Source organism: Moschus berezovskii, chromosome 17 (genome assembly GCF_049115385.1).
Source record: "Moschus berezovskii isolate FMDL1 chromosome 17, NW_MosBer_1.0, whole genome shotgun sequence".
NCBI classification, from domain to species: domain Eukaryota; kingdom Metazoa; phylum Chordata; class Mammalia; order Artiodactyla; family Moschidae; genus Moschus; species Moschus berezovskii.
The window spans coordinates 30,182,583-30,207,125 of NC_142476.1; the positions used below are offsets into that span (position 1 = coordinate 30,182,583).

Below are 24,543 nucleotides of genomic sequence, written 5' to 3' on the forward strand. Positions count from 1 at the left end.
AATTTTGCTATACGGGGGGGTACAAATGTTCTTAGGTAGATAGTAATGAATGGGTAGATATATATTATTTCTTACTTCTACTTACTACTTAGAGATGCCTCTAAAAATAAGTAGCAGACTATTATTCTTTGAGTCAAGGGTTACTCCTGAATACTGTATAAAAAGGTGTGGGAAAAATGATCTTCAAAAACCTAAGCCTTGTTAACATTATTTTATCATTTCTGATATCTGATTTTAAGAATAAATGAAATTCCAATAAGAATTGAAAGAATAACATGCTAAGAATTTCCCTTTTTGGGCTGACACATTAGTATAGCTCAAGGTAATTCTGTTTATTATAATTTCTCAATCATTTAAAGGTTCCATGGTAAGAACTGAAGTACCTGATAGTTCTGCAGCAGGATAAGACTGAGGTAGAACTCGCTGAAGGCCAGTTTAAGGTCTTTAATATTCCTATGTTGGACACGTTCCTCATGGGACAGGTGGAAGACTGGTTTTCTGCGTTGTCGCAGCGTGGTAACACCAGTACTTTCTTTCTGTGCATCCAGTGATGATTGAAGCTCATTCTGAAGGGTAGCAAACCTGCGCTGAGCCTCTGCAAGCTTTTCTATAAGGAATAAAACAGAACGGTCATATCATCAAGATTAAAAAACTTGTAAAAATTCTCATTGACTTCTGAATTTTTACTAATTAGCTTCCCTAAAATTTCTAGGGAAAAAATACTGCATTGTAATATTTAAAAAGAGACAGGAAAAACATGTTTTAGTGTAATAGCCTCCTTTCATTCTAGCCCACACTTAACCCCCTGCAAAACCTTGTGTACTCTTTCTTTTTACAGATGAAGATTGATGACACAGATTTAAGAGCTGCTAAAAGTGAGACTCGGAGAAGGCAATGGCAAGCCACTCTAGTATTCTTGCTTAGAAAATCCCATGGATGGAGGAGCCTGGTGGGCTGCAGTCCGTGGGGTCGCTGGGGGTCAGACACGACTGAGCGACTTTACTCTCACTTATCACTTTCACACATTGGAGAAGGAAATGGCAACCCACTCCAGTGTTCTTGCCTGGAGAATCCCAGGGAAGGGGGAGCCTGGTGGGCTGCCGTCTATGGGGTCACACAGAGTCGGACACGACTGAAGTGACTTAGCAGCAGCAGCAAGAGTGAGACTACAAAATGGTACAAGCTGCTTTGTAATCTGGAAAACAGTTTAGAGGTTCTCAAAAAGTTAAAACATAGAGTTATCTTCAGTTCAGTCGCTCAGTCGTGTCCAACTCTCCGCGACCCCATGAATCACAGCACGCCAGGCCCCCTCTGTCCATCACCAACTCCCGGAGTTCACTCAAACGCATGTCCACAGAGTCGGTGATGCCATCCAGCCATCTCATTCTCTGTCATCCCCTTCTCCTCCTGCCCCCAACCTTTCCCAGAATCAGAGTCTTTTCCAGTGAGTCAACTCGTCGCGTGAGGTGGCCAAAGTATTGCAGTTTCAGCTTTAGCATCAGTCCCTCCAATGAACACCCAGGATTGATCTCCTCTAGAATGGACTGGTTGGATCTCCGTGCAGTACAAGGGACTCTCAAGAGTCTTCTCCAGCACCACAGTTCAAAAGCATTAATTCTTCGGCGATCAGCCTTCTTCATAGTCCAACTCTCACATCTATACATGACCTCGGGAAAAACCATAGCCTTGACTAGATAGACCTTTGTTGGCTAAGTAATGTCTCTGCTTTTTAATATGCTATCTAGGTTGGTCATAACTTTCCTTCCAAGGAGTAAGCGTCTTTTAATTTTATGGCTGCAATCAGCATCTGCAGTGATTTTGGAGCCCAAAAAATAAAGTCTGACACTGTCTCCACTGTTTTTCCATCTATTTCCCATGAAGTGATGGGACCAGATGCCATGATCTTTGCTTTCTGAATGTTGAGCTCAAGCCAACCTTTTCACTCTCCTCTTTCACTTTCATCAAGAGGCTTTTGAGTTCCTCTTCACTTTCTGCCATAAGGGTGGTGTCATCTGCATATCTGAGGTTATTGATATTTCTCCCGGCAATCTTGATTCCAGCTTGTGCTTCTTCCAGCCCAGCGTTCCTCATGATGTACTCTGCAGAGAAGTTAAATAAGCAGGGTGACAATATACAGCCTTGACGTACTCCTTTTCCTATTTGGAACCAGTCTGTTGTTCCATGTCCAGTTCTGACTGTTGCTTCCTGACCTGCATACACGTTTCTCAAGAGGCAGGTCAGGTGGTCTGGTATTCTCATCTCTTTCAGAATGTTCCACAGTTTATTGTGATCCACACAGTCAAAGGCTTTGGCATAGTCAATGAAGCAGAAATAGATGTTTTTCTGGAACTCTCTTGCTTTCTCCATGATCCAGCGGATGTTGGCAATTTGATCTCTGGCGCCTCTGCCTTTTCTAAAACCTGCTTGAACATCTGGAAGTTCACGGTTCACATATTGCTGAAGCCTGGCTTGGAGAATTTTGAGCATGACTTTACTAGCGTGTGAGATGAGTGCAACTGTGTGGTAGTTTGAGCATTCTTTGGCATTGCCTTTCTTTGGGATTGGAATGAAGACTGACCTTTTCCAGTCCTGTGGCCACTGCTGAGTTTTCCAAATTTGCTGGCATATTGAGTGCAGCACTTTCACAGCATCATCTTTCAAGATTTGAAATAGCTCAACTGGAATTCCATCACTTCCACTAGCTTTGTTCGTAGTGATGCTTTCTAAGGCCCACTTGACTTCACATTCCAAGATGTCTGGCTCTAGGTCAGTGATCATGTTATCGTGACTATCTTGGTCGTGAAGATCTTTTTTGTACAGTTCTTCTGTGTATTCTTGCCACCTCTTCTTAATATCTTCTGCTTCTGTTAGGTCCATACCATTTCTGTCCTTTATTGAGCCCATCTTTGCATGAAATGTTCCCTTGGAATCTCTAATTTTCTTGAAGAGATCTCTTGTTTTTCCTATTCTGTTGTTTTCCTCTCTTTCTTTGCATTGATCGCTGAGGAAGGCTTTCTTATCTCTCCTTGCTATTCTTTGGAACTCTGTACTCAGATGCTTATATCCTTCCTTTTCTCCTTTGCTTTTTGCTTCTCTTCTTTTCACAGCTATTTGTAAGGCCTCCTCAGACAGCCATTTTGCTTTTTTGCATTTCTTTTCCATGGGGATGGTCTTGGTCCCTGTCTCCTGTACAATGTCATGAACCTCCGTCCAGAGTTCATCAGGCACTCCATCTATCAGATCTAGTCCTTTAAATCTAGTTCTCACTTCCACTGTATAATCATAAGGAATTTGATTTAGGTCATATCTGAATGGTCTAGTGGTTTTCCCTACTTTCTTCAATTTCAGTCTGAATTTGGCAATAAGGAGTTCATGATCTGAGCCATATTTACTACTGTGAGCAGGAATCCCTTAGAAGAAATGGAGTAGCCATCATGGTCAACAAAAGAGTCCGAAATGCAGTACTTGGATACAATCTTAAAAATGACAGAATGATTTCCGTTCGTTTCCAAGGCAAACCATTCAATATTACAGTAATCCAGGCCTATGCCCCAATCAGTAACACTGAAGAAGCCAAAGTTGAACGGTTCTATGAAGACCTACAAGACCTTTTAGAACTAACACCCAAAAAAGATGTCCTTTTCATTATAAGGGACTGGAATGCAAAAGTAGGAAGTCAAGAAACACCTGGAGTAACAGGCAAATTTGGCCTTGGAGCACGGAATGAAGCAGGGCAAAGGCTAATAGAGTTTTGCCAAGAGAACGCACTGGTCATAGCAAACACCCTCTTCCAACAACACAAAAGAAGACTCTACACATGGACATCACCAGATGGTCAACAACGAAATCAGATTTGATTATATTCTTTGTAGCCAAAGAGTTATCTTAAGATCCAGCAATTCCACTCCTAATATACACCCAGGAAAACTGAAAATATACATGCACACAAAAACTTGTACATATACACAAACTGGTATTCATAATAATCAAAAAGTGGAAACAACCCAAATGTCCTCTAACTGGTGAATGGTAAGAGAAATATGGTATATTGATATAATTATTGTTCAGCCATAAAGAATGAATTATTTCCATTTGCAGCAACATGAACGAACTGAGAGATTATTATAGCAAGTGAAGTAAGTCAGACAGAAAGGCAGCCAAAACATAATCTAGGAATCAGCAGGTGGAAGTAGGAGTAGCTCCCTTCTCTATTATATGAAATATCAATAACCTCAGATACACAGATAATACCACCCTTACGGAAGAAAGCAAAAAAGAACTAAAGAGCCTCTTGATGAGCGACTAAACTGAACTGAACTGAATTTCTGCTTCCCAACCTGCAACTTGAGTTGTATTGGTTAGTTCTCAAAGGGAAATGCTTCTTTCACAGGAGCACAACAATGGTTCTATTGAATTGGAAGGTGAGACTTCCATCTGGCCATTTTGGGCTCATGATACCACTGAACCAGAAGGCAAAGGGGTTTACTGGTTAAAGTGTTTCTGACTACCAAGGGGAACAGGTAACACAAGAGTAGCAAGGAGGATTGTGTCTGCAACCCAGGAGACTCTCTGGAACACATCCTAGGACTTTAATGATCAATAATAAAAGTTACTGAAAACTAAAGCAATCCAAAAAAGACAGAATTACTGAGGATTCAGCCCATTTAAGAATTAAAGTCTGGGTTATCCCACCTGGTAAAGAACCCTCACCAGCTAAGATACTGGCTGAGGGCAAAGGAACTATGGACTGGGTAGTGGAAAAGTAAAATCATGGCTATCAACTGCCAACCCTTGGCCACCCTGTTCTGTCTTGCACAGACCTCTCCATCTCTTTGTGTTGCACTCTGAGTAACTACTTCAGCTCTATCTTCCAGTTTATAAATTCTTCTTAAAAGTCTACCCAATTCATAGTGTAAGCGATTTTATTATCATTTATACACTCTTTTATGTCTATAGCCATATTAAGTATATGTTTTACTTTGCATCTGAAAATTTTCATATTCTATGTATCCTTTCATTGCTAAACTGTATTTCACCATATGAATATACCACATTTTCTTTAAATATTCATCAGTTCATGGACATTTGGATTGTTTTTAAGTCTTTTTAGGTCTTCCCTGGTGGCTCAGACGGTAAAGCATCTGCCTATAATGCAGGAGACCCAGGTTCAATCCCTGGGTCGGGAAGATCTCCTGGAGAAGGAAATGGCAACCCACTCCAGTATTCTTGCCTGGAAAATCCCATGGATGGAGGAGCCTGGTAGGCTACTGTCCATGGTGTCACAAAGAGTTGGACATGACTGAATGACTTCACTTTTAAGTCTTTTTACTACATAAATTATGCTGCTGTTAAGATTCACATATGAGTTTTGTGTGGACTATCATCTTCATCTTTGCAACCGTGGGCTTAATCCATGTTTGTTGCATGAATGAATGGATATGTAGGAAAAAAGTTCTCTCTACTAATTCAAGTTCCTACACAGACATAAGAAAAAATAAAAACTTCAAGGGTTATTTTGTTACTTTCTTTAAACTAGTGATTCTCTTTCTCAAGGACAAGACTATCTAGAAGAGCATATGAGGGAGAATCCCTAGGTGGAAGTGCGGAGGATAAAGCATATGGAATTTGAAAAAAATATTACTACAGTTACAGTGTGAGAGTTCTAAACTTACCCAAAGGGGCACAAGTTTTAAAAGGATGAGAAACACTGCTTTTTTGACACCAAGTGTCCAAGTCTATTCTGTAATGATATCACCGTTTTCTAAAGTCAGACCTCCAAAAAGCTTCAAAATGTGAAAGTTGCTCAGTCATGGCCAACTCTTTCCTACCCAATGGATTGTAAGCCTGCCAGGCTCCTCTGTCCATGGAATTCTCCAGGCCAGAATTCTGGAGTGGGTATCCATTCCCTTCTTCAGGGGATCTTCGCAACCCAGGGATCGAACCCAGGTGCATTACAAGTGGATTCTTTACCATCTGAGCCACCAGGGAAGCCCAAGAACACTAGAGTAGGTAGCTTATCCCTTTTCCAGGAGATCTTCCCAACCCAGGAATTGAACTGAGGTCTCCTGCATTGTAGGCGGATTCTTTACCAGCTAAGCTACCCCAAAAGCTTAAATAAATGGAATAACACAGAATCTAGAAAAAAGTATTACATATGCATATAAAATATATTTGGTTTATCAATAGTTATAAAAAATAAAAATGAATATTCCTAAGTAATTTTATAAATACTGATGAAAATTGTCTATTTTGGCAGTAAATTCCAATTTCTATTCATGCCAGTGAACCAAGTCACACTCTAAGAACAGATTACTATTATAATATCTGCTTATTCCATAACCTCTCATATAATAAAATATTTGATAAAAATTTCCAATAACCATTCAAGAACTTTCAAGCGCCTGAATCCCCCAAAGAGCTAAAAAAAGGTTATCAAGATCTATTTTAATTTTAATGAGATTTGTATACATATTTTTTACTTTCAGAAAAGTTATTTTAGAAATACAAGGCATTTTCAAAATAGCAAAGCTATTATGTTGTTATGCAATTGAAGAATAATTCTTGATTAAATAAAATAAATGTCTTAGAACACTTTTATTATTTGTTTGTCTTTCAATATTATCATCTTGCAGATTCAATTTATGGATTTCACTGTTACTGAGATACGAAGTAAGTTTATGAGAATGTTGACCCATTACAGATGATTCAGTTAATCTTGTTACATTAAATGCAATTTTTGCACTGCTTTTATGTGGAATTCTTACGACCTGAAATTCTTATAACCTCTTTTAGCCTTAAAACCTCTATGTGTGAAAATAATATCCTATTCTTTCATTCTTTTCTCTCTAATCAATAGCACTAATTTTCTTACAACTCCAGCCTCAGCTGACTAGCTGTTATCCTCCTTACCCCAAAATATTTTATGGACTTTAATGCATTATGCATCTGGATAGGTTTTTTCCTTTTCTTGGAACACTGTACTCCAATTCTCACAAAGCCATTCCCAAACACACTTCGCCAAAATTTGGCAAATGCCCACCCATTTTCAAAGAGCAAATTTAAATGTTTGCATTTATGCATCTTCATGTTTGTTTCCATAGTACTTTGCAAAACTCTATAATAACAAGCATCATAAAGTTTAACAGATAAAATTAGTAAAGAAATATATTAGATGTACTCTGATATTTTCCATTCTACTATATTCTCTTGCTATTGTTCAGTCACTAAGTCATGTCCAACTATTTGCAACACCATCAACTGTAGCATGCCAGGCCTCCCGGTCCTTCACTATCTCCCAGAGTTTGCTTAAACTCATGTCCACTGAGTCAGTGATGTTATCTAGCCATCTCATCCTCTGCTGCCCCTTCTCCTCTTGCCCTCAATCTATAATCCTATTCATATTTTAAAAAAATGCTTGTGATGACCCCACAGCAGTCACCAGTTATTGGGTTGCAAGTTACAATTGTTTAAAAGAACACTAATTTAGATGATAGTATACTTTTTTGTGAAGATTCAATCCTGAAACTATTTTACCCATGACTGGGCATTCCCCATGCTTTCAGTCTTAGAAAGAAACAAAAAGAAAAGCAAGGAGGAAGGAAGAGGAAAGAAAGAAGAAAAGAGTAAGAAAAGGTTAGTTTAGGTTGTATCTCTGTCCTCACATGCATGAGCAGCCCTACATACTTTTGATAATGTAAAACAGTTACTTCCAGAGCAGAGTAATTCCTGCCCTTGACTGCTGATTTCTGGGCATATGGAATCAGAAATAATTGGACACTTAAATAAACTCTTTTGAGGTCTAACTTAAATAGAATTAAATGCACATGTATTAAGTATATGGCTTGATGAGTTTTGACTCATCACCACTATAGTCAAGAAATAGAATATTTCATGCCAGAAAGTTCCCTCATATCCATTTGGTTTCAATTACTGACCATCCCCCCCCCCCCATCCCAACTAGGAAATTCCTTATTTTCTGCCATTATATGCCTAAAGGTAAGCACTGTCTTTTCTAGAACTTAATGTAAGTTAAATGATATAATGTATAGTCTTTGGTGTTTGGCTTCTTTTGCTCTGCAGGACAATTATTTTGGGGCTTTTTGTTTTGTACTGGGGTATGGTCGATTAGCAAACAGTGTTGTGATAGTTGCAGGTGAATGGGGAAAGGACTCAGTCATACACGTACATTATCCATTCTCGCCCAAGTTCCCCTCCCATCCAGACTGTCACACAGCATTGAGCAGTTTCCTGTGCTATACAGAAGGTTCCTGTTGGTTACTGATTTTAAACAGAGCATTCTCTAAGTCTGTGAACATTTTTAAGAGCCTCCATATTGCTATGTGTTCTAGTAACGTGTTGCTTTTTGCTGCTGAGAAGTATTCGTTGTAAGGATAAACTATATGTTCAACCACTTACCTGCTGATTAATATTTGGTTGTTTTAGTTTGACATATGATAAATAAAGTTGCTGTGAACACTTAAAAAAATAAAATAAATTATTCCAACCAATTAAAAGGACTTCCCTGTTTTAACTGTGGAATACTGAAAGTAACAGGTACAGTCTAAGATTCTTTCAAATGCAGGCACACAAAAATAGTCCTTAGAAGCCAAGTATTTTGAATGGAGGGAGAAAGCAAATTGGTTCAAGAAAAGAGAAATTTGTGACATGAAGTAACTTGTACTCCCAATGGAAAAGAACAGTACTGGCTGTCATAAAAAAAAAAGTTTCTAGCACTACAACCTTCAGTTTGTATTGACTGATACCATTTTCAGTAATAGAAAATAGCTGGAAGACTTCTAGGTCAGGGATAAGCAAAAATGTTATCATCAAAAGGACACCTTTAAAAAATTTCCCTCTCTTCCCATGGCCTTCAAATATTGAAGATTTAATCTGTAACTCTAAAAAACACTTCTATCTTATTAGTTTAAAATATGTAATAAATAAAAAACTTACATTAGGTTTTCTGAAATATTGAAAGAACAGTTTCTGACTGTTTACATGTGAAACCCTAGAGGGCTGAGAATCACTTTGCTCATTTTACAGGTATATACGTCGATGCATAGGAAGTAATAAAGTTCAAAAATCAAAAAAACAATTTGTAGGTGATAGACTTGGTATGAAAATAAGCATCTATATTTTAGTAGTATTCATACTGTTTCATTGGTTTGACTTTTATAGCATTTTTGGGGGGTACTTCAAGGTTTCAGTGGTGTACAACTCTTTGTGACCCCATGTGACCCCACCAGGCTCCTCTGCCATGGGATTATCCTGGCAAGAATACTGGAGTGGGTTGCCATTTCCTCCTCCAGGGATTACTCCCAACCCAGGGATCAAACCCACATCTCCTGTGGTTCCTGCCTTGGCAGGCAGATTTCTTTACCACTTAACTACCTGGGAAGCCCTTAATCAATGCTAGATCTCACTTTAAAAACAACCATTTTTAACTGACCATTAAACAATTTGTGAGATGTGACTGGGTAGAGGTAGGGTTTAAAACATTAACTCATCCCTGTATCATTTACAGTTTTTCATGTGTCCTAATATCTGAGGTTTGCAGTCTACAAGACAATCTGCCACGGAGAAGGAGGCTAACTAAGGAGAAAAATGATACCATCTAGGATAAGTGCCAAATTCTATTTCTGTCAGTCATGTCTTCATATTACCCATTACTTCTTGACCTGGCAAAAAGTCAGTCTGAAGATTATCAATTTGTACCTACTGCTTAATGACATCAAGAGACATGCTCCAATGGCTCTGCCAATACACACAGAGATATAAAGTTATTAAATCATAGCTCCCAAATTTTAAATAGTAGAAAGCCTAAAATTATCTTTGAAAAGTAACCAAGTCTAAGATATCATTTTTCCAACTGAGGGTTATAACCCAATATGCGATCATGAAAGCAATTTAGTGTATAATAAATCAGCATTTAAAAACTCAAAACGAGAATAAAGAATAAGTATTATCTCATCAGAATATTTTTAATAAAATATATTGCACATACACACATATACAGATGTTTGCAAACATATACAAAACACACACATCTGTCTGTATGATGAGGTCATAATTTATATGTATTAAAAAAATAACTATTTTTGGCTGTGTTGAGTCTGTTGCTGTGCAAGCTTTTCTCTAGTTGTGGCACGTGGGGGCTACTCTCTAGTTGTGTGTGGGCTTCTCGCTGCAGTGGCTTCTCCTGTTGTGAAGCATGGGCTCTAGGGCACATGGGGTCAATAATTGTGGCTCCCAGACTCTAGAGCACAGGCTCAATAGTTGGGATACATGGGCTTAGCTGCTCTGTGACATGTGGGATCTTCCTAGATCAAGGATCAAACTCATGTCTCCTGTATTGGCAGGTGGATTTTTTACTAGTGAGCAACCAGGGAAGCCTTGCATGCATTTTTTATTGTAACTCAAAATATATTAAGTATGTAACTATTGCTAAGAGCAGATATTTAATTTTCTTTGGAAATCAAAAAACATTACCTATTTTTTGTAATCTAATTTATACTTAATTAGAGTTGGGTTCAGAGAGCCTTCACAGAATAAAAGAAAAATGCTAATGAACTTGACTTTGTATGTTTCTCATTTACAACTTTAGATCATATCCAATGGACTTTTCTTAGTCTAAATACTCTTTCCTTTGTAAATGCCTTCCTCTTTTAGTCTCCATTTTCCTCACTCTACATTATATGGCTGCCCTCTCACCTGTCTATATCCTGATTCCTCTTTATCCTCTTACTTCCTAGTCTAATTTCTTTGAACACTGTAATTTCGGCTGTACATTTTTAACCCTTGTTGAAAAACTATGCCTTTGCATGGTGTCAAATAATATTTCTGTTCTGTCTCTGCCTTCTACATACTTGTAACAAAGTGAAAAGGACATGTATATATACTATGCCCTTTCACAGCTCCTGCCTTTGCATAAACTACTCCCTCTGCCTAGGAAGAAATCCAGCTGTAAGTGAAAAATGAGAAGGAAAACACAGAGTTTAGGTATTTGCTTCCTTTTTAAATTTATTTACTGTTTAAAGAAGTGACTTACTAAGGAGGCTATTTATTCAATAAGTCTTAGAGGAAATAATTTCTGGAACAAGGTTTCCAGGAGCTGAAACTCAGTCATTAGTTATAGAATTTGCCATGGACTGAGGAGATATATCTTTTCTACAAATATTGGAGGAAAATAAATAAGGGTAAGAATGTCTATAGGTATTTGAGGGTAGGGGAGTGGCATAGATCTGCATAAGTATTACACATCAATAGGAACTGAAAGTCTTTATTTTTATTTGTAAAGAAGGATGTATAATGAACATGATAGGAAGGATAGTTGTGTCAGGTAATTCAAGAAAATGGTATGGGGTCTAGAAAAGCACTCTGGAGTATGGAAAAGGGCAAAGCAGGACTCACAGGCAGCTCTGAGAACATAGTTAAGAATGCAATAATGAATTTACAGTGGTTCACATTTGTTTCACTATATGTTTGTTTTTTTTTCCCCAACTGTCCTAAGCAGCCTGGGGGTAGGAATGAAGAAGGTAAAAGGCTGGTAAAACTACAGCTGGAGTTTTGCCAGGCAGAAGCAATCAATATAAGGCAGCGAGGGTGAAGGGATTAAAAGCACAAGGACTGATAGAAACGAAAGTAATTTGGGGAGGATCCTGGTCAACTGGAGCAGAATGAAGGAGTCAAGGATTTAGAGTTCTGTGAGGTGGAAAAGCAGATGGATGTTAAAGGAGTAGGGGGTAAATATATATACAAACAAAATGTTAAAGGGTCAGACGCAAAGAAATAGAAATTTTCATCTCAACTCCAATCGCATCTGGTAGATGCCACTCTGGAGGCCATATCCTAGAGAGACACATATGAGTGTTTCATGCGATGGAAAGGCATTAAAAGTGACATAGTTAATAAGCTGCAGCTATGTAATTAAGCTCTGAGAGAAATGGTAAAACCATGTTTCTGACTCTTTAATACTTGGGAATGGGCCATGGTGAAGCTTTATCAAAATATTGATTCATAATGAGTTCCTGAAATCCTTACAACTGCAAGAGAATTGGGCAATGACCATACAAAGTTCAAAGAGCGAAGTACCATATGTATTCCTACCTCAGCTAAAGTAAATACCCCTTAATTGCAGTATAGCAGGAAAAGCCCCAATCTAAAAATGATCAGAAGTTTCAACAATGACATGGTAGAGTTTCTCCTTCCTTAGCAGCAGAAATTGTCTCCTGTATGTTGTACCAAAAAACTGCTTACCTGAATAAAATGTGTTGATTTTGGCAAGTTCTTTTTCACAGGTTTGGAAAAACTTTTCTTCAAACTTGGCAAAGTACCTCTTTACTGTGTCCTCATCTGTAACTGAAAGCAAAGAAAACAATATTTAAATTTAATGTCCAAAGACCAACTAGGGAAACAAAACTGTAAGTTACTAACACTTTCTTTTCAAAATGACAAAAATATATGCATTTCTTTGAAAAAATGAACTTATGAACCATACTAAGGAAAGGTTAATCAAAGGCTTCTTCATAGGCACACAATTTTTTAAATTGAATGAGGTTTTCTAAATCTCTACTATAATAAATTTATAGTGGTGGAGAAAATAAGCGTTCAGAAGACTTCAGAAGACACTACTGCAGACAGAAGTGATCAAAGCAGTCTCAAGGCACTGGGAGGTGAAGTAAATAAGATTCAGCAGAGAGTAGACTAATATTGCATAAAATGAAGACATGAATACGTAATGGTTTCTGGAAAAAAAAGAGCTGATTGTTCTACCTACCTACTCATTTTTACCTTAGCTGCACCAGACATAGAGAAAGAGACATAGACTGATGGTTATAAATTAGATATTCCAAACGTTCAGTTGCTGGATAGGAACATAAATGAGCTAAGTAACTGGGTAATTGTGCAAGTGTGGTGATAAATGGCAACTGACACATTCAGGATTAGTGGTACGGATTCTAGTTAACGGCAGAGCACAAGTCCATCTAGCTAGTTGCTGCCTAGGTTGTCAGATCTTCCAATTTTTCAGGGAGAAGTCATAAATCTAGATATTTTAAAAACACTGTGTGGGCCAATCAATGTATGTTCTTGTAGGCAGGATCCACGTCGTGAGTTGTCATACAGCATACTGATTTACTCAATCCTATAATACAGATACGGAGAAGGCAATGGCAAGCCACTCCAGTACTCTTGCCTAGAAAATCCCATGGATGGAGGAGCCTGGTAGGCTGCAGTCCGTGGGGTCGCTAAGGGTCAGACACAACTGAGCGACTTCACTTTCACTTTTCACTCACACATTGGAGAAGGAAATGGCAACCCACTCCAGTGTTCTTGCCTGGAGAATCCCAGGGACGGGGGAGCCTGGTGGGCTTCTGTCTATGGGGTCACGCAGAGTCGGACACGACTGAAGTGACTTAGCAGCAACATAGTACAGATAAATATATCTTCAGGAGCCCCAAGGCTAAAAAGGGTATGTTTCTTGCCCAAGTGAGCTCTGACTGGACTCCAGATGCTAACTGTAATTTAGAACTATCTTATTTCTGGATCTCTAGTGTACTCTAAGCTTGAAATGCCCAGAGAAAGTATAGGTTCTTTTACATCCCTCAGATGCTTCAATTCTTAGGAGAATCCCAGAAATCCTTAAATAATTCACCTCTCCAGTAATAAGAGAAATAGTATTTCCTAAGTAGTATGTCACACACACACACACACAAACACACACTAATTCCAGAGATATTTTAAAGAAAACAAAAGCTTAAAATGAAGTTTTAAAAAGCATGTTGAATCTATTCAATTTGAAAACAAAAATGTAAAAAAAATAGCACTACTATTTCTCTATTCTTATGCTTTAGAACTGAACAATTTATGCAGGATTCTACTGATTTTGCAGTAAAGAAAGGATGGCTACTTTAAGTTCCTCATGTAAGCTTAGCAGCTGAGGTACAATAAAGACTGTAACTGCCCAAGGCCAGTGAGAATTATTTTTTCAAACCATAAAGCAGGACAAAGCTTTTTGAAAAACTGACCTTGAGTTAAAAGATGCTCCATGGTAACATTATGTTACTCTTTTTTTTATTCTGGCCTCTCTAAATGGCTCTCAGGATCTTAGTTCCCATATCTGGGATTGAACTTGGGCCCCCATAATGAAAGCACTGAGTCCTAACAACCAGACAACCTGGGAATTCTCCAGACGCTGCTTTTTTAATACATCTGGCTATAGCTTATTTAGAATAAGAGTAATATCTTACTCGACTTATCTACCCACTTTAAAAAAATTTTAATTTTATCCTCTATTGTATTATTAGGAAAAAAACCCCAACATGTCCTAATGCTAATCAGTCACAAAACTACTAATTCAATTAGTCACCAAAGACTAAATTTAGTTCAAAGAAATCTAGTGTAAATAAGTCCATATATTAGCAAGATCTACCAACAAATGTAAGATTAGCATCAAGAGGAAAAAAAGGAAGAAAGATGAAAGGGTGGGAAAAAAAATCCAGAACTGGCAAAGAATGACTCAGAGAGTACTGCTGTAAAGAACCCTTTGCTCTTAGTTAAATAAATATTAATACAGTCAGTTATACTAAAGAGAAAGACAGAGAAGAGAGCGAGTGAGAATAACGAGAGATCTGTCATTTCTGTTACGGTTTTATCTCTACCTTGCATTTGTGGATGACAGACAATTTCTCATCTACCACTCCCCAAATTACTAAGTTAATAGCAAATAACTCTAAGAGTACTAATCAAGGTAAAATATTCTTACTGCATAGCAACCACCATCAAGTGCTTTTTATAGCAATTTTCAGGACTATCTATCTATTTTACTATAAGTGTCATCTTACTTTCACATAAAATCTCTCAAAAATCAATTCTTTAAAACAATGAGTAACCTCAAATTTTTATGACTACTTTCAGTTTTCTTAATTTCCAGAGCTTTGAGAGATTGAAGGTAAGAATTATGTATTTTTTATCTTTATAGATCCTATGCCCAACATAATGTCTGGTACACAATATGCACTCCATACTTTATTTTTTAAATTGTAAATATGAAACATTTTGAGAAAATTGTAACTCTCTATTAAAGTTTAAAAAGACTAAACTCCAACAATTAAATATTTGTATTCAAAGGAATGAAGATGACCCCTCTCTCACATCATATACTAAAATTGTCTAAATGGATCAAAGATTTAAATATAAATTTGAAAAGTATAAAACTCTTAAAGAAAAACAGGAATAAATCTTCATGATCTTAGATGAGGCAATGGTTCCTAAGATAAATTTCCAAAAGTATAAGTAATAAAAAGAAAATACTGATAAAATGGAATTCATCAAAATTAAAAAATTATGTGTTTAAAAGGACACTCTCAAGAAAGTGAAAAGACAACCAGAGAATTGAAGAAAATATGTGCAAACCATATGTCAGATAAGAATCTAACACCCAGAACTCCTAGAACTCAACAACTAAAAGACAAATAGCCCAGTTAAACCCAATTTTAAAAATGGGCAAGGATCTGACAGAGATTTCTCAAAAAAAACAGAAAAAAAACAAGTATTGGCAAGGGTGAAGACAAACTGAAACTCTCGTATACTGCTGGTGAGAATATGAAATGATGCAGGCACTTGGGAAAAATGTTTAAGGTCCCCAAAATATTAAATACAGAGCTACCATATGATCCGGCAATTCCACTTCTAGGTATATACCCAAGAGAAGTGAAAAAAAAATTGTGCACGAATGCCCATTGCAGCATTATTCATAATAGCCAAAAATTGGAAATAATCAAAGAATCTATAAACTGATGGAGGATAAACAGAACATGACATATCCACATAATAAAATATTATTCAGCCATAAGACGCAGTAGTAGGAGAAGGCAATGGCACCCCACTCCAGGACTCTTGCCTGGAAAATCCCATGGACGGAGGAGCCTGGTAGGCTGCAGTCCATGGGGTCGTGAAGAGTCAGACACGACTGAGTGACTTCACTTTCACTTTTCACTTTCACGTATTGGAGAAGGAAATGGCAACCCATTCCAGTGTTCTTGCCTGGAGAATCCCAGGGATGGTGGAGCTTGGTGGGCTGTTGTCTATGGGGTCGCACAGAGTCGGACACGACTGAAGCGACTTAGCAGCAGCAGTAAAGTTTGTTCTAACTCATGTCCATTGAGTCAGTGATGCTATCTAACTATCATACCCTCTGCCACCCTCTTCTCCTTTTGCCTTCAATCTTTCCCAGCAAAAAAGGTCTTTTCCAGTGATTCAACTCTTCACATCAGGTGGCCAAATTATTGGAGCATCAGTCCTTCCAGTGAATATTCAGGGTTGATTCCTTCAGGATTGACTGGTTTGATCTCTGAGAGTGTAACAGGCAGGAAGGCTGCTGCTGCTGCTGCTAGGTCACTTCAGTCGTGTCCGACTCTGTGCGATCCCATAGACAGCAGCCCACCAGGCTCCTCCGTCCCTGGGATTCTCCAGGCGAGAATACTGGAGTGGGTTGCCATTTCCTTCTCCAATGCATGCATGCATGCTAAGTCGCTTCAGTCATGTCTGACTCTGTGCGACCCCATGGACAGCAGCCCACCAGCCTCCTCCGTCCACGGAATTCTCTAGGCAAGAATACTGGAGTGGGTTGCCATTTCCTGAAGGCTCGGGGTCTCCAAACTGAGGAAATTGGCTGCAAGCGTCAGACATTTTTTATCTCTCTCTTAAGCAGCAGGAGGAAACAAACTACAAATGTCAGATATTTTCCCTTCTCTATACAAAATTAAAAGGAGGTTTCTCTCAAAATTCTGTGTTGCCATGATGATACCTGGTTCCACCTGAACTTAACTTTTCTCAGGTCTTGAGCTGACCAATGCGTTTTTCTTGTGGAAATGTTTTTCTTAAGCTATGTTAATGAACTATGTATTTACCCTAGACTCTGCCTTTCTTCAAGTAGGTTCGTTTAAGACTCAGAACCTATAAGGGCTCAACAAACCAATATGTTTTACTCATACAATTGTTCTCCTAATCTATGTTAATGAAACTGTATTTGCTTGGAAACCCGCCTTTCTTCAAGATTCATGTCAATCGTTTTATGGCCCGGGACAACTAACCTTGTGCCAATATTATCTCAAAATGTATGCTCTAAGTGAAGGGTCTGTGCCACTCTGAGTTTTGAGATATTTCCTTTCTCTAATTAGCAGCCTGCTGATAAGTACATAGTGAAAGTGAAGTCGCTCAGTCGTGTCCGACCCTTAGCGACCCCACGGACTGCAGCCTACCAGGCTCCTCCATCCATGGGATTTTCTAGGCAAGAGTACTGGAGTGGCTTGCCACTGATAACATACTGTTAAAGGCTAGCAGGGAGGCATTCTTTCTGACCCCTTCTGATGTCTATGTCAGAAGCTTTCTCTGTCTCTTACGCAGTAGTAGTATACATGCTACAGCACAGACCTTGAGAGCATTACGGAAAAGGAAAGAAGCTAAATACTAAATATCACATATCACAAAATCCTATTTTATATATGTCCAGAACAGGCAAATCCATAAAGACAGAAAGTAGACTAGTGGTTGGCAGGGGCTGAAGGGAGGGAGATTGGGAGTGATGAAAATGTCTTGGAATTAAGACAGTAGTGATGGTTATGCAACCTTGTGAATATATTAGAAACCACTAAATTTTATACTTTCAAAGGGTGAAATTTTACGGTATCTAAATTATATCTCAATAAAAAATATTTTAAGTCCAAGTTTAACCCTATAACATAAACACATTGAAACATTAAAGCCTATTTATTTATTCAACAAATAATTATTGTCCTATTAGATGACAGGCTCTGTGCTAAATGCTGGAGACAGAAGAACAAGATAGACGTGGTTTCTGCCCTCATAAAGTTTGTAGTCTAATGACGGAAGCAGAAAGGAAAAAAACCCACACAAATAAACAAAGAGTTACAAGCTAGAAAGTATAATGAAAACAACAAACAGGGTATTGAGATAGACTGTAGAACTAGAATGGATTGACTATCCTTTTTGGCAGGGTAAGAGATCATCAGAAAAGACCTCTCCATAGGAGATAACTTTTAATCTGAAACCTGAACCTAAAACATAAGGAAAAGAAAGGGCAAATGATTACCAACACAAGGAACAGCACATGAGGAAAGAAATTTGGGTGCCTGAGGGGACCTGAAAGCAGATCACAATGGGACTGACAGTATGATGTGACAGGAGGTAAGGTCAGGGAAGTAAGCAAAGGCCTTTACATGCAAGAAAATCATGTTGAGTTTCAATTTCATTCAAAGTGCAATGGGAACTTTTGAAGGGTTTTAAGGAGGAGTCGAAAAAGTCGAATTAGTTTAGTTTTACTAAAAAGATAATCTAAAATAGCATTTCCCAGGACATTATGTATAGAGATGACAGGAAAGAAGAAGGAAGAGAAGAATTTCAAGGAATTCAAGTAAGTCTGATCTCTTTAATGTAGTAGTTCTCAATGAGGGATGATTTTGTCTCCTGGGGGTCATTTGGAAATGTCTAGAGGCATTTCTGTTTCTCAAAACTAAGAAGGTGTTACTGGAGTCTAGGGGATAGAGGCCAAGGATGTTCCTAACACCCTATAAGAGCTAGGACATCATCTTCTCTCTTTCCTCTTCCTCAACAGAGAATCCGAAACGATACCCCCACCAAGTTGAGAAACTTTCAGTTCAGTTCAGTTCAGTCGCTCAGTCGTGTCCGACTCTTTGCGACCCCATGAATCACAGCACGCCAGGCCTCCCTGTCCATCACCAACTCCCGAAGTTCACTCAAACTCACCTCCATCGAGTCGGTGATGCCATCCAGCCATCTCATTCTCTGTCGTCCCCTTCTTCTCCTGCCCCCAATCCCTCCCAGCATCAGAGAAACTTTGCTTCAAGGCAAAAGAAGCTTTACTATGCTAACATACATTGTTATTATTTTATAAGGAGGAGAAGTAGTATACTGTGTTTCTGAAAGTTATTTATAAGAACACAATCCTTCTTGGGGGTAGAGGGAGGATAGCTGGGAAGGACAGAGGGAAGATAGGGAAGGGGATGAAGAACATCTATTAAAATTTTCAAGAATATGATTCTGTAGAAAAATGGTTTGAAAGGCATAAACTTTAATATTACCACTATATCTCTGCATTTTTACTATATTCCATATGCAATAGCTTCTATGGCTTCATAGCATCTCAAAAACTACTCAGAAATGAAGATGGCTGATAAATAAAAATTAACATGTGACTAGGTCCCATCAAATATAGGAAGAATATTTAGCACTACTGGTTCCACGCTTTTAGAAAAAAAAGTGTTCTGAGATTTTTTTAAAAGTGTGATTTACAAATAAGGAATAAATAACTTAAAATTCTATTTTTTCCCAAATGCTACTTCATCAACAGATGGGTGATTATATAAAGCATATGGCAAAGAAGGATTTCAAACATTAAAATGTTACTCTAAAATCATTGGTGTAGTAGAAATAGGACTAATTCAGTGTCATTCATTGGACAAGCAGTAAGTTCCTCCCATGAATCAGGCAATGAGCCAGGTGCTAGGAATATAATGATAAGCAAAATACATATAAACTCTGCCCTCAGAGATTACACCTTACCCAAGGAAGCAGACTTTAATCAAATACTCACACAAATACACAAACTGTAATATGGATCTGAAGAAAAAAGTAAAGATGAAAAAAAAAAATTAGTGGGCCCAATCTAGTCTGCAAGAATTGGGAGAGGGGCAGTGAGGGAGTCTCTGAAAGTGTCATCTGAAATGAAATCTGACAGGTAAGTAAGCATTCGCTAGAGCAGCAGAAGCACTCCAAGCAGCAGGAACAGCATATAACACGATATTGTAAAATGAAACGAGCAGGAGACATTTGAGAAATTGAAGAGGATGGTGTAACAGCAATCCAGGGAGCAAGGAGGACACTGGTGGCAGTTAAGGCTAGACAAGCAAGCAGAGGCCAGGTCAGTAAGGCCCTGCAGCACAAAGGACTAGCCTTTTCCTATGACCAATGAGACATCCTTGAAGGATATAGGCAGAGGAATGATTGTGATCAGATATGTTTTGTAAATGAGGAGATATGGGGAGACTAATCAGATTTAGTATCAGTTCAGTTCAGTTGCTCAGTGGTGTCTAACTCTTTGTGAATCCACAGGCTGCAAGGCTTCTCTGTCCAGCACCAGCTCCCGGAGCTTGTTCAAGCTCATGTCCCTTGAGTCAGTGATGCCATCCAACCATCTCATTTTCTGTCATCCCCTTCTCCTCTTGCTCTCAATCTTTCCCAGCATCAGGGTCTTTATCAATGAGTCAGCTTTTCACATCAGGTGGCCAAAGTACTGGAGCTTCATTCAGCTTCAGCCCTTCCAATGCATATTCAAGGTTGATTTCCTTTACGATTGACTGGTTTGATTTTGCAGTCCAAGTGACTCTCAAGAGTCTTCTCCAACACCACATTTCAAAATCATCAATTCTTCAGTGCTCAGCCTTCTTTATGGTCCAATTCTCACATCTGTACATGACTACTGGAAAAACCATAGCTTTGATTATACAGACTTTTACCAGCAAAGTGGTATCTCTGCTTTTTAATATGTTCTCTAGGTTTGTCATAGCTTTTCTTCCAGTTCAGTTGCTCAGTCGTGTCCCGACTATTTGTGACCCCATGTATTGCAGCACGCCAGGCTTCCCTGTCCATCACCAACTCCCCAAGCTTGCTCGGACTCATGTCCATTTAGCTGGTGATGCCATCCAACCATCTCATCCTCTGTTGTCCCCTTCTCCTGTTGTCCTCAATCTTTCCCAGCATCAGGGTCTTTTCCAATGAGTCAGTTCTTGGCATCAAGTGACCAAAGTATTAGAGTTTCAGTTTCAGCATCAGTCCTTCCAATGAATATTCAGGACTGATTTCCTTTAGGATGGATGGTTTGATCTTCCTACAGTCCAAGGGACTCTAAAGAGTCTTCTCCAACATCAAAAGCATCAATTCTTTGGCGCTCAGCTTTCTTTATAATCCAATTCTCATATTCATACATGACTACTGGAAAAACCATAGCTTTGACTAGATGGACCTTTGTCAGCAAAGTAATGTCTCTCTCTGCTTTTTAATATGCTCTCTAGTTCTGTCATAGATTTTCTTCTAAGAAGCAAGCCTCTTTTAATTTCATGGCTACAGTCATCATCTGCAGTGATTTTGGAGCCCAAGAAAATAAAGTCCGTCACTGTTTCCATTGTTCCCCCATCTATTTGCTATGAAGTGATGGGACCGGATGCCATGATCTTAGTTTTCTGAATGTTGAGTTTTATTTTTATTTATTTATTTTTTTTTTAGAAAAGCACTTAACATTTAATGAATTTCCCAGCATGTGGCTTCAAACCACCAGGGCACAAGCCCCACCTACACCCTTAATCTTCTCCTCACCTCTCCTGCTGAAGAATTTGGCCTTCACAATGACAGGCTGCTTTGGGAGCTTTCCTTTCCCCAGAACTTTGTAGTAACCTGATCGCACCACATCAATGATAGGAGCAGCTCCTGTCTTGTTCTTGGCAGCATTTACTTGTGTCTGCTCACTAACCAAGGGCCACAATTTATCAAGGTTGACAGTCGGGCAGAAACTCTGGTTCCTCTAAGTGGTAATGCCTCATACCAACTTTCCCAAAGTATCCTGGGTGATATTTGTCGAAGTTGATCCTGTGATGACGCATGCCACCAGCATTACCTCAGCCTCCCAGGTGTTTCCGGTGTTTGCCGATGCAGCCATGGTCGTGGTTCATGTGGCCCTTAAGTTTCAGGGTCTTCCTTAGTCTGGATGGCATGTCGGCGGCCTTGACGAAAGAGCTGAATGTTGAGTTTTAAACCAACTTTTTCACTCTTCTCTTTCACTTTCATCAAGAGGCTCTTTAGTTCTTCACTTTCTGCCATAAGGGTGGTGTCATCTCTATATCTGAGGTTATTGACATTTCTCCCAGCAATCTTGATTCCAACTTGTGCTTCAACTAGCCCAGCATTTCGCATGATGTACTCTGCATATAAATTAAACAAGCAGGGTGACAAGGTACAGCCTTGACGTACTCCTTTCCCAATCTGGAACCAGTCTGTTGTTCCACATCCAGTTCTAACTGTTGCTTTTTGACTTGCACACAGATTTCTCATTAGACACTAAGGTCTTCTGAGATAGGTATTCCCATCTCTTTCAGAATTTTCCACAGTTTATTGTGATCCACACAGTCAAAGGCTTTAGTGCACTCAATGAAGCAGAAGTAGATGTTTTTCTGGAATTCCTTTGCTTTCTCTACAACCCAAGATGTTGGCAATTTGATCTCTGGTTCCTCTAATGACAAATAATTGAGATGAAATTATCTCACTGGCACTAGCTTTGACAGAATTGGAATGATTTATCACCCCTAATGAATGCTTATCTAATGTCTGCTAGTCAAAAACCACCAATAGATGAAATTATTGTTGTTGCTCAGTTGTTCAGTCATGTCCGACTCTTTGCGACCCCATGGACTGCAGCATGCCAGGCATCCCTGTCCCTCACCATCTCCCAGAGTCTGCCCAAGTTCATGTTCATGGCATCATTGATACCATCCAGCCATCTCATCCTCTGATACCCTCTTGTTCTGCCCCTGATCTTTCCTAGCATCAGGGACTTTTCCAGTGAGTTTGGTCATCAGATGACCAAAATAAATGAAATAGCAATAAATAATTCCAAAGAGGGGATAATTCAATAGCAAAACAAATTGTGTATACCAGTGTTTTCAAGTATTTTTTGCTTTCGTAACCTCTAAAAAAATTTTGAAAAACTATCTTGAATAAAATTATAACAAAACATTTTGAGCACATTTAAATAGTTATAAGCAACGAAATTTCTGATGCATCATAATTATTTGCATTTTAAATTAATATGACATTGGTTTAAATGTAACTAATGGAATTTAAATGCCATAGCAATATGATAACCATCATCCATTCATTATCGAATACATAAATAAAGCTCTTAACATTTGGAAATTTTATATCATTTCATTTTTTTCTTGAACTTACATTTCCATTCCACTTACACTACAAAATTTATTCTAATGTAATTTTGGATCTGGAAGTCATTTATGAATATCATATTGTACTTCCTAGACATTAAATGTAGTTAAATGAAAATTTAAATACAACTTTTCAAACCATAAAACTCAAATATTAGAATTTCTTCTGGATTGAGCTATCATTACTAGTATTAGAACATACTACATCATACTACATCAGTACAACAAATATGTAATAAGCTTTGATAAACATCAGATATAAAAAGTAAAATGTTACTGGTAATTTGAAAATAAATCTCATCTTTAAATGGATGATACTTTTTCTCCCAATTAGTTCATATATCCATTGATAAATATTACTTTATTCCTAGAAAGATAAATAAGTAGACTGGAATGAAAGTATGTTGTAGCAACATCAATTCTTTGGACTCCTTCCAAATGTTTTCCAAAACCTGCATATAGATCTGTTGCTGGGGTTTTCCAGGTGGTGCAAGTGGTAAAGAATCTGCCTGCCAATGCAGGAGATGGAGGAGAGGTGGGATTCCTGGGTGGGGAAGATCCCCTGGAGTAGGGAATGACAACCCACTCTAGTATTCTTCCTTAGAAAATTTCTTGGACAGAGGAGCCTGGCAGGCTACATACAGTCCATGAGGCTGCAAAGATCTGCATACAACTGAGTGAGCACACACAGACAGCTTTAACAATGCACAGGGTGACAAAAGAGTCATTCTTCAATTTCACTGAAAACAATTTGACTTCAGAAAGATTTGTTTCCCTGTTAATCACTCACTTTCTCAACATCGACATCAAATATTTGAGTATTTCAGAGTATTCCTTTGTTTGGGAGCCAGAGAGTCAATTCAGATTTAATAAGAAACAAGCCTTTCTTTTATAAAATCAGAGAAAGGCCATTTGAAAGGGGACTCTTGAACAACTGCCTGGCAATTACTGAGGCAAATCAATTTCAGGAATTAGTATATATGGAAGACTTGGAGATGGATTCTGCTAAATGACAGTAACAAAACTTTTTCTAGCACTGTTTCTTCATTTAACCAATATGACAAAACACTAATTTGTATACAGATGATACTTTAAAGTGAATTATCTATTCTTTACTGAAGGACTTCCATTTGTTAATTCTGTTAGCCTAATTATTTCACATTAACTAGAAAGTATATGCAATTATTTAAAGCTACTTTGTTAATCAAATCTATGTAGTTTAAAGCTACCTTGAGATAAATTATTAGTAATCATAGGTTTTTCACTTCTATAAAGCAACGGGTTATATACATTAAGATTGGATTTACTATAAACAAACCAAAATAAATCCCATACAAGTACTAACCAGGCCCAACCCCACTTAGCTTCAGAGATCATGCATGTTCAGGGTGGCATGGCCATAGCCAAATACAAAACATCTGATGATTACTTGAGAGGTATTAGTTTAACTGAATTTTCAGGGTTTTTTTTTTTTTTTTTGCAAAGATGAAAACAAGAATGAACCATAAGAATTATA

The 24,543-nt window shown here is 38.2% G+C and overlaps 1 protein-coding gene, 1 non-coding gene and 1 pseudogene across 3 annotated transcripts in view; 1 reads left to right on the forward strand and 2 right to left on the reverse strand.

The window, feature by feature from the left end:
* Positions 1-24,543, reverse strand: part of XPR1 (xenotropic and polytropic retrovirus receptor 1) — a 215,991-nt gene that overhangs the window by 64,674 nt on the left and 126,774 nt on the right. For both annotated transcript variants that reach the window (XM_088845293.1, XM_055419154.2), the window contains exons 3-4: positions 12,256-12,357; positions 384-607 (exon numbers count right to left, since the gene is read on the reverse strand). In XM_088845293.1, the coding sequence (XP_088701419.1) occupies positions 384-607; positions 12,256-12,357 (326 nt within the window). The remainder of the gene's footprint in view (positions 1-383; positions 608-12,255; positions 12,358-24,543) is intronic.
* TRNAY-AUA (transfer RNA tyrosine (anticodon AUA)) lies at positions 5,115-5,186 on the forward strand. The gene has a single exon. It is a non-coding gene; the product is annotated as a tRNA-Tyr (tRNA).
* On the reverse strand, positions 20,656-22,087 carry LOC129551320 (large ribosomal subunit protein uL15 pseudogene; annotated as a pseudogene).